This window comes from Lepidochelys kempii, chromosome 2 (genome assembly GCF_965140265.1).
Source record: "Lepidochelys kempii isolate rLepKem1 chromosome 2, rLepKem1.hap2, whole genome shotgun sequence".
Lineage (NCBI taxonomy): Eukaryota > Metazoa > Chordata > Testudines > Cheloniidae > Lepidochelys > Lepidochelys kempii.
In genome coordinates, this window is record NC_133257.1 from 250,421,377 (window position 1) to 250,437,290 (window position 15,914).

The 15,914-nt window shown below is 41.0% G+C and overlaps 1 protein-coding gene across 4 annotated transcripts in view; it reads right to left on the reverse strand.

Annotated features, from left to right (window-relative positions):
- The window catches only part of DNAJB6 (DnaJ heat shock protein family (Hsp40) member B6), a 99,093-nt gene that overhangs the window by 1,949 nt on the left and 81,230 nt on the right, over positions 1-15,914 (reverse strand). The window contains exons 9-10 of one of the 4 annotated variants that reach the window (XR_012157621.1): positions 8,400-8,600; positions 6,379-6,470 (exon numbers count right to left, since the gene is read on the reverse strand). The exons of 1 other annotated variant lie outside the window; for it this stretch is intronic. Coding sequence is in view for 2 of the 3 variants with exons in the window: in XM_073334550.1 (XP_073190651.1) it covers positions 86-90; positions 8,400-8,600 (206 nt within the window). In the remaining variant the exon portion in view is untranslated. Of the gene's footprint in view, positions 1-68; positions 91-6,378; positions 6,471-8,399; positions 8,601-15,914 lie in introns of those variants that run through there. 2 more of the 4 variants (XM_073334550.1, XM_073334548.1) reach the window with 2 other exon arrangements.

Sequence of the window (15,914 nt, forward strand, 5' to 3'; positions counted from 1 at the left end):
AAATAAATAAACCTAGAGTATATGCAGACAGTGCTATTGCCTATTCACAGCATTTGAACTTACCATAGTACTTGCACTGTCTTCCTCATTCTAAGGATAGAAAATAATCTTGAGTAAGAACGATTTGCTATATGTTAACATTTACTGGAGCCCACTGTGTATGCCGAACATCAGTCTGTGCATGCTTCATCAGCTAAACTAGGTGGATTTATATTGTATGCCTTGTGCAAGAGAACAAGGATTAGATATCAGGACTAAGCTACTTATAAACTCAAGTAACTATCTAGCTCCACTTCAGAGGAGCATATGCAAATGAAGTCTTTGTTTTTGCAGCACCTAATATGCTTTTTCCCTGATTTCTCCATCAGGCCATGTGATCACACTGCAAGAGTGGCCCTAGCCATTGTATCAGCCAGGGTGGAAAATCTTTTGGCCCCACTTCCACCAGCCAAGAAAAAGAGGGCAGCCAGAGTGGAGCAAAAAGGCGAAGCAGTACAGCACCGCCTAGAAGTTAGTGCCTGGGATGACTGTCCTGCTTGCCTACCCCTAGAACTGTCACGGTCACACTATCCCATGCATTTAAGGGAGATGTGAAAACCAGAAGTAAGAGCTAAGTAAGTAAGTATTAACCATTGTGCTTTACAATCTCTCTTGTGGGCTCTATCCTTAAGTCCTCTTAAAAGTAAAATGCCTCTTTAAATCAATGGGAGTTTCGCCCACCTCTCAACTGCAGTACTTAAGGGAAAGTTTCCAACTTTAAGTCAGCAGAACGATACGGTATTCTTTTGGGCCAAATTCACTTCAGGAACCAGCAGACAGCTTTTGAATTTGCTGGAGTTGAACCCATTTATGCCAATGGTGAATTTGTTCCTTGGCTATTATTTCAGCTCCTACACTGTGTACAGCAGCATTATTTCATAATATATGCTTAGTAACCATAGGATTTAAGAAACTGTGCTCCTTATTTAATATTCTGCCATGTGCTATTAGCCTGGGCAAGTTAAAGAGGAAACCAGTTTTGCTATGTAAAGGATGAGAAAAAACAGCAGTGTTCTGAGTGGAACTTGTGGAGACACTGACTAAGCTTTCCCTATTCAAACGCACCATACCACCTTGATGTCCACAGATGTTGCCACTAGACACAGGTTATTGAACATGTGCTTACTACTAAGAATGAAGCACCATCAACAACACTTTGCTTCATGTATTAAAGTAGTTCACTCTGAAAATCAAGCCCCTTCACCAACTGCACTTGACCTACAATTGTAAAAACTCCTTGAGTTGCCTTATAGCTGAATGCAACAGACCAGAGGGATCTTATCTCAGAAGGGCACTAGCAGCCCTCTTAGAATAGAGGAGAGAAGACAGTGCAGAATAAGGTGGTCAGGCGAAGAATCTCCTATAAAAAAGAATCAGTTAGCAATGGGCTGAATTCACAAGATTTCCCCTTTTAGTGAGAAAAGCAAAATCAATAGCATAATTAGCCACTCCAAACTAGTCAGTTTAATGACTATGTTAGCAATGATATTCTGAAAGAACCATTACAACCTAATGATTTACATCCTTATTCTCATTTTCCCTTCACAAAAGAAGGTCAGTAATTCTGAAGGGGCTTTTACATACAGGCGACACTGATTCTACATGGCTTTTAGAAAAAAATCCTCATTCAAAAACATAGGAAGGAACCCTATATCTCTTAACCAGGATGCAGACAATCCAATATAAGTTAACTTGTTGTATATGGATACAATATGCTTCATTACGTAAATAATTGACCAAAACTAGCACTAAATGTTAGAATAGATGGGTACTAAGGAATTGAGACTGACAGCAAGATCTCTGACTAGTCTCTGGAATGATCTCTCACGGGAAACAGTGACATTTAAAACTAAACCGCCAAAACACTACAATAAGGACCATTCCTGGAAAGACAGGACTAATGGGTCTTCTCCATTTCTAAGCTTCTGTGATGAAGTCCTTCTCCCCCCGTCAAAGTGGGCCAGAGTCTCTGCTGGGATAAATCCACGTCGCTCCACGGATAGTGGTGCTATGGTCATTTGCACCGCAGAGAATCTTCCCCAAACAGGCAGAGTAACTCCTAATGAGACAAGGTGCTCAGCCCTTTAACTCTTATACAAAAAGAGTCCCACTGACCTTCTCAACTGAAGTGTATCTAGTAATCTTCAATGGGATGCAAGATTACCCCCAAAGTCAATGGAAAATGAAGTTATTTGAATGACCAAGCAGCAGAATTTAACAGCAGGCAGGCAGATTACAAATCGTGGTGAAATGACGACACTGCTGCTTCATTAGTTAATATTTGATTAATTTGAAAAATATTTGTCTCTGGAGAGTCAGAGACAGTCAGTAGCCAACAAGATGAGAAGTCACACAATCAAGATTTGGTGAAATTGGCTCAGGGTTTTTACAGTCTCTCTTCAGTCAAATAGTTTGTTTTGTGGGGGAACAAGGGGGAAGAGAGGAGAGATAAAATTCTCACATCCCGAAGTGACCATGGTACTTTTCTAAAGGTTAGGTATTGCAACACAGAGATTACACATGGATAGAGAGGCTGTAAAGGTGGTTTGTCAGAGCTTCCCAAAGCCTATTTAAAGACAGATGGCAGCCACTAACTTGGTGCTTTCTTGCTTTTGTCAACTGACAAACAGAGCCAGGTGAAGCAGTCCAGCCAATGTAACCATCAAACTGTGACCCATTTCTAGAACCTGAAACCTTGGTTACATGCCACTATCTCCTCACCTGTCCTTTCTACTTCATGCCCCACCTGTACCCACTTCTCCACAAAGCTTCCACCTAATGGAAGACTTCAAAAGACTGTGAAAGCAGTTTTATCCTTAAAACCTACTGAAGTAAAACTGAAGCTTTCTGACTTCAAACACCGCCCCCCCCCCATTCCCATCAGGGATCAATAAATCTGGCAGCCTCTTCACTGCGTCCAAGGCTGCCTCTTACTTTAGTCTTTCCAATGCTCTGGGTCCTCCATTTAAGTGGGCTTCAGAGCACACAATGTTTCTGAATCTCTAGAAGGCATGAGATAGATGTATTTAGTCTAGGGCTTCAAAGCACATCACACCCTTGAGAAGCAACAAGGAGTGATGTATGGACAGAGTGTTTACCTAAATATACTAGTGCCCTGCAGAGAGCACTACTACCCAGCTCCCCTACGGTCCTCTTCATCCTGATAGAATCAAGTGGGGGGGGGGGGTGAAGGAGGAAAAGAGGCAAAAGTAGGAGGTGCTGAATCCTTTGCTCTGCTAAGACAGCAGAACTGTGGGATGGTGAGAGCAGCCCCATTCCCTCTCCCCTCAGCCCACAGAGAGGAGAGTATACCAAGTAGATTGGCAGCCAGCAACAAGGAACAATACACTCAGCAGGCTGGTTTCACTGCCTGTAACTAGTACAAAGTGCATCCCCTAGAGCAGCTTCTTTACCTCTTCCTGCCCCCCAACCCATTGTGGTCAGCAGAAAAGAACACATCCTGATCTTTTTACTTTGGCTTTACCACAGAGAATCTCGGGGAGGCAGGGTATGGATGTGAATCACGCTTTCCTCAGCTCCAGGTTGGCAGCATTGCTCCCTGGCTGCTGCTACAGCCTGCTTGAAGTATGGTAGCAGCTGCTCTCCTGTGTGGGCAGAGGGTGGGAAGGTTAGCCAATGGATTCAGTCACTGGCTCACTGCCTCTAGTCCCAGAGAGAGAGAGACATTTAAGTACTGCTCAGACTCTCATGAGGGTGGAATCCCTCTGCACAAAATCTCCCCATGAAGTGAAACAGCAGTGGCTCAGTTCTGCACATAGGGCTTCCTAGGCTGACATATGACTGTGTGAGGGGCAGAGGCGATTGGCCTATAAAAAGAAAATATTTTCTATTATGCTTTAAAATATATTTGATTAAGTCCAAACTCATCAAATGCTAACAAGGTGTGATTTGAAGGTTATCATTACTTTATTTTGTTCACACCTTCCTATGAGCCATTAAAGCCCTCACCTCTAATAAGTTATACCACAAACAATAATTTAGGTATGATTTGATTCAGAGAGACATTTTAACACCAGGAGGGTGTTTAACCCCCTACATAACACAGGCCATAGAATTTCACCCACTAATTCTTGCACCAAGCCAATAACTTTGTTGAGCTATAGTGTATTATTTAGGAAGACAATCTTTATTCAAAGACTTCAACTGATAGTGAATATACTTTATCCCTCGGTAAGTTGTTTCAATTGTTCACTACCCTCACTGCTCAAATGCTGCACCTTATTTGTAAGCTGAGTTTACCTAGCTTCATCCTTTGAAGTAATTTAGCATCACTTAAGTTAAACAGGCTTTTAAGCAAAAAAGCTTTAACCACCTATTTAGGCCTTCCCTTTACATTCTTAACCAAGCTACGGGTTACCTATTTTTCATAGTCAGCCTAGCAGAATTGCCATGAAAATGTAATGACCTGAACAAAAAGTCTACTTGCCTGCCTTTTGCAAAGATGATACTGCTAATGAAGAAACTCAGATTTTTTTTTTTTTTTTTTTTAAACTCACCCTGGGCAAGCAGAAGCTTGCAATGCTATGCAGCTTAGGAAGCCCTACCCCCACAAGGGACTCAACATAGCGCTCCATGGGGGACAATTGTGCAGGGGATGCCACCCTCATGAAAACAAGAGAGCAGTGCCTGAAAACAGCTCCCTTTGAGCCCAGGCCAGGAGGCAGCAAGCCAGTGACTAAATCCACTGGCCAATTTTCCCACTCTCTGCCCACAGAGGAGTGCAGCTGCTACCACATCACATGCAGTCTAGCAGCGGTTAGGGAGTATTCATTCAGCTCTACCCCTGCCTTCCAAAGATTCCTGGGGTTAGGTCTCTATTCCCACCTTCTTCCCCTCCCCCACCCTCCAAAAAACCCCTCCAGCAACTCTGCTCATGCAGCTTGCCAAACATTTTTCCATCCATTGTACAGCTGAATCGAAATACCTTGGTAAATTAGAGAGTAATAAGTTGGGGGTAACATTATTTGGTGATTTTACTACTTAGTAACATAATTCATGATATTTGCAAAGAAAGAGACTGCATTGTGGATACAGTAAATTCTAGGAGCTTGACTTCTCACGTGAGGAATCCATGCCAGAATTAGAACAAGATTAGTTAAGCTAGGTTTTTTAAATGGTTTCCTTTTCAATAATGCCAGCAGATGAAAATGGGTGTTAAGTAATGAATGGATTAGGGTTTAAGATATAGGTTAATACAGGATACTTTATCACTCAAAAGGGAAAACACAAACCTTGCAGTATTAATTTATAAGTTAAGAACTTTTAATTTATATGTATTATTTACACACTATTTTTAACAATAAAACATTTAAACCACTTCACTAGGCAACTCAGCTTTTTAAAGTTCAAACTCTGATATACCTGGAGAGTATTTGGACTTCAAACAGTTCTATAACCAGAATAAGCTCATTTGATATTTGTGAGGTAAATGTGGTTTCAACATGGATTTCTGTATTCTAAAAGGCAGCTAAGCCATCTATCCACTAAAAATCATTAGTAATGTGAGAGTTAACACATTTCTATAAGAAGGCAACAAGAAGCTGATAAAAATGTGAGTGCAGATTTGTTCCATCCCAACACCTTTCACACAAACAGAACATAATTTGGGTTACAAATTGTCCCACTGAATGGGAAACTCGCACTTAATTTCTCCCAACCACACTTATCACGGATTTTTTTTTTTTTTTAATTTGCAACAATCTTGCACAATGGCCACAAATCTAATCTCACTTTTGAAGCTTGTTTGAAGTTATTTGGCTTCAACAAAAATAGTTAACTAAATTATTTTACCTTAGTCTTATCTCAGGCGTTGTGCTGCAGCAGTGGTTCTTAAACTGTGGTCTGTGTCCCACTGGTGGCAACATTGTGCTAGCTTCTCCTCCTCATTTCAAAGCTGATTGATGTCAATGGTAAGACTTTCATTGACTTCAATGGGCTTTGGATCAAGCTCTAAAAGATGCCAATAGTACATTAGATAGTTTCTTAACATTTTTCCATGAGAGCAATTGATGTAGCTGCCACAGTGATGTCTGGGATCCCAGCCAGAGTGGAGATCATCTGCATAACCAAGGATGTGAGGGGCAGCAGGTGCACACAGAGTCCACTTCCTATCATAAAGGCTCATTATGCAGAGGTTTATAACCTAGCGGTAAGAAATGCATTCTTGGCTTAAACTTCAATTACAAAAAGTCTTAATGGAGAAGGGTGGGAGGTTTTTTGTGTTTTTGGAACTTTGAATCCTATCATGTAAACCTACAAACAGCTTATTGGGCAATCATGGTCTGCCAGGGGAACAAGCAGTAGCTGTAAAATACTTACAGAATGACAGTGAAGTCCTGACCCCACTGAAGTCACTGGCAAAAAACTTACTTTAATCAGTCAGGATTCCCCCCCACCCCAAGTCCTTCCATCTGTTGAATGAATATGAAAAAAGTGGCAAGGGATTATATGAGAGATGAGAAGATTCTGTAGAGCAGACAGTGACCTATAGTTACATTAGTCATGTTTAGGTCTGTGTGCACATATACTTGGGACTAACTTTAATTACAGCCTAATGGACATAGGGGTGTAAGGAGATTTGCAACTAAAAACTTTATGTAAATGGTGTTAAGGTTGCAACAAGGAAATTCAAATGTTTTGTCAGAAACTTGGATACTGCTTAGAAAATGTTCAAATCCCATTCCAGTTAGAGGAAATGGAATCTGAATTCCCTCAAAGGTCAGATCTAGGGTTTGGGAAGTCACAGCCACAGGGACAGCCACACAATTCAAATCCAGATTCATTTCAGATCTTCAGCTCCAGGGTTTGGTTCAGACTCATCCCTAGAAGAGTTTTTGCTACATCATATATACACGTTAAAAGCCCGATTCTGCAGTCCTTATGCAGGCAAAACTCCCAGGGACTACAGGATGCCAGGATCAGGAAAAGGAGGTTTCTCAAACATTCACTCATTTCTGCCGATTTCCCAATCTAAAGTAATTCTGTGTTTGACATCTCTTGGGCTGCATGCAAGACAATGTCACAAGCAGAGGATCATAGGTGGAGACACAGCAGGAGCGGAGGCACTTAAGATAGGTTTTTTGGTCCATCAGTGTTGATGAGCAGGGAAATCGGATCCATAAATAGAAATATTTCCGCCAATGTCTTGGGTATTTTTAGGGAGTCATCACCTCTTCTACTAGGCCCTATTCAAGTTCATTTGCTCCTTAAGGCAAAACTCTTGTTGAAAGCTATGGCAGTGGGCCTGCTTCAACATGGCCAAAATGAAGGGTCTTTTTCAGCAACTAAAATCTGCTGACCTTGGGTAGGCAAATCTCCAGCTAATTTTAATCGGGGTTTTGTCTTATATTGTGCCGAGGACGGCAGGGCCAGGTTCTATGCATGGCCAAGGACTTGCTATTCAGACAAACTGAAGTAGTCAAATGGATTTTGGTGTCCTAGCTACCAAACTTATTGTAGCCGTAAATATTACAGGAGGCAAGAATACAGGGGGATCTAATCAGATCTAGAATCTGATGGTGACAGGATCACATGGTCAAAATTATGGCAAAAAGTATCCCTGGCAATTGTTGGGCTTCCTTATTTACGTTTGGAGGCTGCTCAGTTCTCAGCACTAGATATCAAGATGCACAATCCATGCAAAGCACCTTTGGTATATCCATGCTACAACTGGGAGCCAGCCTCCCAGCCTGGGTAGACAGACCTGTGCTAGCTTCATTCATGAAAGCATACTAAAAATAGCAGTGTGGATGTTGCAGTGCTGATGGAGACTTAGGCTAGCCACTCAAGCTTAGACCCAGGGAGCTGGAGAGCCCGAGCCACAATGGTCACACTGCTACTTTTAGCATGCTAGTACAAGTCTACCTGGGCCAGGAGACTTGCTCCCAGCTGCACTGTAGACTTAGGCCTCAAGGAATTCCTACTTCCAGAAACAATACTCAGTTGCTGAAGTCTGGACTTATTCTCATATGGGGAAGGAAAACCAAGCAGTTTATTTAAATAAATATGAAAGCACACTGTGATTAGTTAAGGACTTCCTGGTCTTTAAAGGCAAAAGGCATGGATATTTTTTGATAGCATTACTTTTTGCTATTTCTACAGGGTCATACTCACCCCTTTTGGAGGATGTGCCCTATACAGTCAGGACATTTGTGAATTTAGACTGAATTGCGGGGCACAGCTAGTACAGAATGAAAGTCCACAAGCTGGCATTCGTTACCCGCTGGGGAGCTAGCATTAAGTCAGTATACAGCAATGCTTTCTTTCTTGGGTTTTTGATTCTCTCTTTTGACTAACTGAGTCATTTTCTATACATTTCTCATTAACCTTTATGTGCACACCTGATGTATAAAAAGGGGTCTCCAAGCTGCTTGTAACCCGAGCTCTATCTTGTTCTTCCACCTCATCGTTATGATAGGCATGTTTGGGTAAAGTGGCAGGCTTGTGGGACTTCGGGAGGCGGATATTGGTAGACTGGAAAGGTAGGGCCTGTTGTCCTCTACGGCTGCACTCCTCAGCAAGAGCTTCCTCATCTGCCACACCTGAAAAGCAGACAAGTCAAGAGAAATGAGCTGGAAGCACATCAAGGCTTTAGCTTAACCTGAAACAACTGGAAATCAGGCTGGAAGTCAGGAACACTAAGTTACACCCTGGTATTGACAGACTCAGTCTGTTGCCTTGAGCAAGCCATTTAAACTCTTCATGCCTCAGTTTCTCCATGGTAAAGACAGGGATAACATTACTCTCTACCACCGGCCCATGTTACTGTCCTCTGAGCTACTGCACAAAGTCTGGGAATGTCCCCTTCCCCCCTCCACACACAGAATCTTACTACAGTGGACCCACCCTGTCAGATTCTGGTGGACAATCAAAATACTTGAGCCCGAGCAGCAGAGCACACAAGCTGAGCCCCACTGTACTGATCAAGGGCTTTTTCCTGGTTTCCCCTGCTGCAGCTGAAAAAGCCATCCCACTACAGCTCTGATTGAGGCCTCCACAGAAGGGGTAAGCACTGCAGCAGAGAGAAGCAAAGTCTACTGCCAAGAGGGAGAGAGTCTAGTTAGGCTGACTCCAGGGATGAGAAGAGGGTGAATTTGGCTCTCAGGAAGGAAGGAAGGAGAGCTGAGACTCTGAAACCGAAGAAAGAAGTGGGAGGAAACATCAGCAGGAGGGAGGAAATAGAAGAGAAAGGGGGAAAGAGCATGCATGCGCACACTTGAGAAGAGAAGAAACATGATGGAAATAAAATGAAGAGTTCAGGAAAATACATAAGAAAAAGTCATACCACTATGGGAGTTCAAGTGAATTTGCCTTGCTGCACTAGTTGTGGCAACATCAATACAATAAAGCAGAGAAGTCAGCCCCTTCTGCTGGAGCTACCATATCAAAACAACATTAGCAGTAAAAACACTGATAGGAACACAGTACTGAGGGAGGAAAAAACCCTCAAACAGGAACAGAAGGAAAAAGGCACAGAGAAGCTAAAACCTATAATGGGAAAGAAAGCTGATGACCCGAACAACAGTTAGGAAAAATACTGAAGGAAAAGAGGGAGGTAAATAGGAGACAAAGGAGCTTTTTTTGTTTAACTTTTATTAAAAAGTTACTACTTTTTACCTGATCACTTAATATTTGATTAAATGTGGCGTTTTATATGCATCAAAACTGGCATGTCACATTCTGTAAGTTTTTTCCACACTATTTCATGCATCAGCTGCATAGGGATGGGTGTGTTGCATTAGTTAATGTCTGGAAAATACTTTGAAGATAGAAAAGCACTATGTATGCATTAAGCAATAACAGTAATCCAGGGTCAGTTGTTATCCAGTTACCTAAGCAACTCTTGTGTGCTTTAAAACAGTGCTGGGATACTTACAGGTGGAAGGATTATGCGATTATGGTTTTCTTTTTAAACTCATCGTTGCATATGGAGTATTACATTTAGGGATCAGGAAGAGGAGATGGGGTATAATTTTTTACTTCTTGCATAGGACAATTCAGCTCTCAGCCACATGGAGCAACTAAAATCCTACGTAAGTGGCAGATATGTTCATCATACTTGTATTTAAGTGACTTGCTTGCCAGCAGTTTTGAACATATACCAAGTTATAGTCAGGAGTATTATAGAGGTGGCAGAACTAATCTGTCTATGCTGTACGATGTTTTGGTTAGGCCTTGGCCTCCTTCGTAGATTTAATAGTCAAACCTCCCCCTATTTGAAAGACAAGCAAGAGGGAGACACAAAAGAGAAGCTGTGTAAAAAAAATAGCCAGGTATTTCCACATGGAGGTGCAACCTGGCTGTGCCTGTTATATTGACTTTAAGAGAACGCAATTGGCAAGCTGTTCCCTAACGTTTTACTGTGCTGTCAAGAGAAGATCCCTGGCAGTATGGCTTCACCCAACAAATTCAATGGCCTTGATCCCATGTGGAGCAGAGTACCTTCAGCTGCCTCTGCTATGGAAAGCAGCTGAGAGTGCTCTTCACTATGCAGGATCAAAGCTGATGAACAAACATTAATTCAAATCTTTAGCTTCCTGCTGGAGAAACTAGAATCCTTGTGAAGGGTTTCACGTCCACGCTATCATGTGAGATGCTGTCTATGCGGCACTTGGCACAGGCACTTTACACATGTATCAGTCTCATTACACCAGGTCTGTTAAGAGGAATCCTTTTAAAAAATGGTAAGAATAGAAAATCAAACTTAGTGGAAAAGTCCAATGTACCAATTAAGCTATCATGGCAGATCAAGGGAGTTGATTTCCTAACAAATTACTCTGCAAGCTTGGTAAGAGATTCCTCCCCTCCTACAGGAACACAGCTCTCCCTTTGATGTACATCAAAATTCTCCGGTGCACATTTATAGTTTATATCTGAAAGCAGATGCACATATTAGAAATGTGCATTAGCCATTAGTTGTAGGAGTTTTATGTTTGTACCCCTTTCAGGAAAGGCTGCTTCTTACCAGCTGAAATGAAAATGGACACTATTGTAAATACTGGGGTAAGTATTACATTACCTACCTATATGCTACACAAACATGGACAAACTGAATTCATTGAACTATTCCAGCTAGGTCTCAGTCACACCCAGAATTCCAGAGTTTTGACTTTTATTGAGCCAATATGAAGGAAGAGTTTGAAAGACCCAGAATTCAGAGTACTGTAATCTCACTACCCGAGCAGCACACTCCTCAGCATGATTTTGTGCGCAGCCTCTTACACCCTAACCCCCTATCCAGCAGTTACCCTCCCTTCTTTCTGCATGTGGGTGTGTCATACAGATACTGCAGCTCACTCCAGGAACTAGCAACAGCACTAAAAAGCGTTTAACAAAGCAGCAGAAAAGTCCAACAAGTCCTCTTGGCTCCAGGCTTATAAAATGACATTTCACACAAACAAAAAAGTTTTAAAGTAGACTAAAGTATTCTGAAAGATGCCAAATGCCCTCAACTCCCACTGAATTCACTTACATTCTCGGCAAGAGATAGGCTACAACTCTCTGGCTTCTATTGAATTCCACGGCAGATCCTCTTCCTATTAGACCTCAGTTGTACCAAGTGCTGAAGGATGCTCTTTAGTTAAAACAGTAGCCTTGCATCCCGGAAATCTGGGTTTAATCAATGTCTGTGCCAGACTGTGTGACCTTGGGCAAGTCACATACTTTGTGCCACCATTCCCCATCTGTAAAATTCTCTTTATCCTTATAATTTAGAATAAGGAATTTGGGAAGGACCATCTTCAAAGAGAACACTGCCTAGCCCTTGAAGGTCTTTGGTTAGTTCTTTTAGGTGCTATACTGTGATACAAAACATTAGGAGATTTCTCTGGTACTTATTCGAGCTAGGGAAAACTATATAGCCATGTCAAGGGCATGTGAGTATGCTACTGCAAACTGCCACAGGCCCACTGAAGCCAGCTGATTTCTCAGCCATGCCAGTTGCTGTGTACCAAAAGTTGCACACAGAAAGCTTCCTAATACCTGATCTGCCAAAATCAAGTCAGCAACACACAGGTTTCAACCTGTCTGGGGCTTATCGGAGTGATGCAGCTGCAGCTGAAGCACAAAAAGGCTTAGCGTTGCTGTGGAAAAACAATATGAGATACTTAGGCATTGTCAGCAAAGAGCAAAGCCGGTAAGGGATGTTTCCAAACTAGCTCAAGCCTCTCTCTTGCCTAGAAGGGGATGGCAATCCACACTAAAACAGAGTACAGCTCAGATATGGAATGCAGCAAAACAGCACCTGTTCTGGAAATAAAAACTTATAAATAAGCCCTGCTTACTATCCTGGATTTAAGGTTTCCTCAAGGAATTTTGATTAGTGTCTCATACATTCCCTCCAACAAAGGAGCTACACCCCTTTAGAAACTAATCTTAAACCTAGTTTAGTGAGTGCTTTATTGCAAGAAATTGCATTTTCTTACATACTGCCTAGTGTAACGATGCTGAAGGACACAATGTTAAGTAACTGCACACCACAGACATCACATAAATACTGACTTAAAACTGCTAAAGAACAAATACTACTGATGTGAAATATTTACTCTAATTAAAAAAGTAAAATATACAGTTAGCGGTCTCATTAAGCTACAAACACCACCACTCCCCTTCCCTCCCCTCCCCACCCAACCACACAAACTAAGGATCTCCACAAACTTCTGTGTTCCCTATTTCCAATACAAAAGGATTTAGCTTATCTTCCTCTGAACCTCTGGACTATACATTTCACTCCACTATACATTGAGAAAAAACACATTTTTCCGTTCCTAGATTTATGACATCTGGAAGCATTTGATGCTCCTCACAATTAGCTATACGCAATACTACTAAGTGTACAGTGCACCAAATATTGTATTGATGACTGTGTCTGTACTCCAGTTGATTACTTAAGTTTTGTATTTGTTTTCCATAGTATACCAAAACAGATTAAAGCTTACTTTGCATGTGCATGCTGTATTCTTTTCTACCTACTTCATTTTTTGCAGTTGTGGATCTTTATTTTATCTGTAAAAATTCAGACAAGTGGTGAATACAATACAATAAAAGTACTGTATAAAAACAGCCATTGCAGAACATTTAAAAAATCAATATATTTGTGTGTGTGTATATATATATATACACACACACACACATATACACACACACACACACACACGAGTGTTTTCACAAACATTCAGAAGTTATTTGTCAGCTGCAATGTTTGTACTGAATAAATGAGAGCCACAGTATCTGTGTTGTTGTGGGAAAGGGTAATCTGAAAACTGATTATATCTTAGATCCTCAGTCTACTAAATACTATCAGAAGATTAAACATGCATGTTTATTTTGTGAAAACCGATTTTGGGGGGAGGGTATGTTTATCAGTAAACGTGAAATATTTAGACCCTTGGAATCAATTACTCATTATTTGCTACCCCCTAGTCAAAATACTTTCACAGTTTAAGGCTATACAGGCTGGGATTTATATTTAGAAGCACCAAACTTCTACAACTAGAACAAGGCTCCTGGTGCTTCACATATCTGAAAAATCAGAGCCACGATAGAATGTATTTAAAACTAATCTAATTAGGGCCAAATTCTGCCTTCTGTTGCAGGCAGGTGAATATACTCATTTGGCAGAATATGGTCTTCTAATTTGTTAGATCAAGGTGCTGTGTTCTAGAAGGGAAAAAGCCTTAAGTTCATTTAAGCTATCATTAACCAGCAGAGGGCAATATTGCATATCAAAGGGAAAACTCACATCTGTCAAAGTAAAAGATAGCTGTAAAGCCTTTCATTTAATAAAAACGGTGTTTGCATCCAGTAGGTACTACACATTTAAAACAGACTCTTTCACTAAATGAACACTTTCAGTGGGGATGCCACCCAGGCACAAGCCTTCATTTGCTCCTGGAAAACCCCCTCTTCCCTTGTAATTTTCTTGAAGTGAAAGAAAAAGTACTTGGTAACCAGCAGTTCTATATGGTAGGTAATATTGTACGCAGGTGGGGCACAGTGCATTAGTAATTCCGTACCTTCACGTAGTTCATTTAAAAAATCATATTCATAAGAGTAAGGTTTTTGGAGAGCAAGAATATAAGTTTTCCTGAGTACTTCACTAAAAAGTGAGTGATTATTGCATTTTAGTCTCTTCTGCATTAAGAGGTTTGCAAACAGTTATTTTAACAGACCTTCATTTAGAAGCCAAGGTAGAATAATTTTGGTTAAGGCACAGGACTGGGAGGCATGAAACCTGGGCTTGGCTCTGCCACAGGTTTTCCCCGTGTCATTCTGGACAAGTCACTTACTCTGTGCCTCAGTTTCCCATTGTAAAAGGGGGATAGTGATACTTGCTTACCTCATGTGCATATTGTGAAATTAAGTTTATCTTCACAACGCATGTTAAGGTCCTTAGACAGAAGGGGATATGGAAGTGGCAATTATTTTATTTAAATTTTCTTTGCCCTGTGGATTGCAGTTTAGAACTAGCCCTCATTTAGTAGCCATATTCAAACAGAGAACGACTATATATTACAACCACAGGTAAGTTATACAGAATTATATAGTCTCATTTCCTAGTTGCAAGCTCTCCGCAGCTCCAATGAACATTTGAATGTTCACACAACATCCATTATAAGCCTTTTAAAGGGAGGTTAAATTCTCCTCTACATAGCTACATTTTAAGAAGGCAAGATTAGTATGGGCACTGGCTAAGCATGACTGGCCTTGAAAGCACAACTTTACTGGTACAAAGTGATGTAAATATGCAACACCTACATTGGCGGGGAAGCCTAGAAGACATTGCACCATTTATTTCCTTCTCAGTAGGAAATAATGACACCGTAAAATTATCTAAGTTGAAAGAGGAGTTTGTTCCAGTAGGGAAGGGTTAGAGAATGCTTGTTATTTTCTTACATTACCAGTAGTGTAATATCCTGTCTTGAGCAACAATAGTACAAACTGGCCTATGCACAGCCCAATGGAAGAAAAATTTATTTTTTTTGAGTATGTGAAAGTACATACCCTTATTGGGAGTACTGTTAAGAATAGGGTCACATTATGACACATGGAGACATAATGCACTAATTCACAACTAAAGTTATGCTGAGGCTCAGAAATTACGAAGTGTCATAAAAGCGTCTTAAAATTAAAAGATTAATTTTTCCCCTCGACCTTACCTAGGTTCTTCTAGTGGTGCCCAGAATATTTAAGCACCTTTGTTTAACATATATTAATGTTCCTCAAGAGCTGCTGATACAACATGACACATTAAAAAGAAAACCGTGTAGAAACAATTCTGCTTCTATTTGTTTGTAGAGATGGGGTCAAAACTGGAACTATTTATTCAAGCATTGCCCCCTGGAGACTTCACTTGTACCAGTGGGGATGAATGACCAATAAGACTTTGTAAAAGACTACCAGCTTTGCTCATCTAGTTGTGTCCTTGATTTTTAACAGTACAGAGGCACAGCTGCAGTGTAGACATACCCCACTCATTAGTGCCTCTGCTCCTGATGAGGAGATCAAGAGTCCATGACTTCACAGCAACTGCTGTGAACATTAGGGCTACAAATGAAAGAGCAGATAAACTCCTAAAGGAATAAAGCTCATTTTGCCAAAAAAAATAAAAAATAAAACACAATCTGAACTATAAAGCTTTCCAAAGTGCTGTCCGCGGCTCTTTATATTCAGTTAACAGTGGGATTTTTTGCAGCAATTAACATCTTCATTAAATAGTTTAAAGACATCCCTTGGTTAATAGGAGATTCTGCCATTCTGTTGACACTTAAGTGAACTGATCAAAAATAATTAGGAGTACACAAGATGTAATGTGGTGGATCTACAACCCTTGAGCCCTGATTGACTCAAGGTCACTA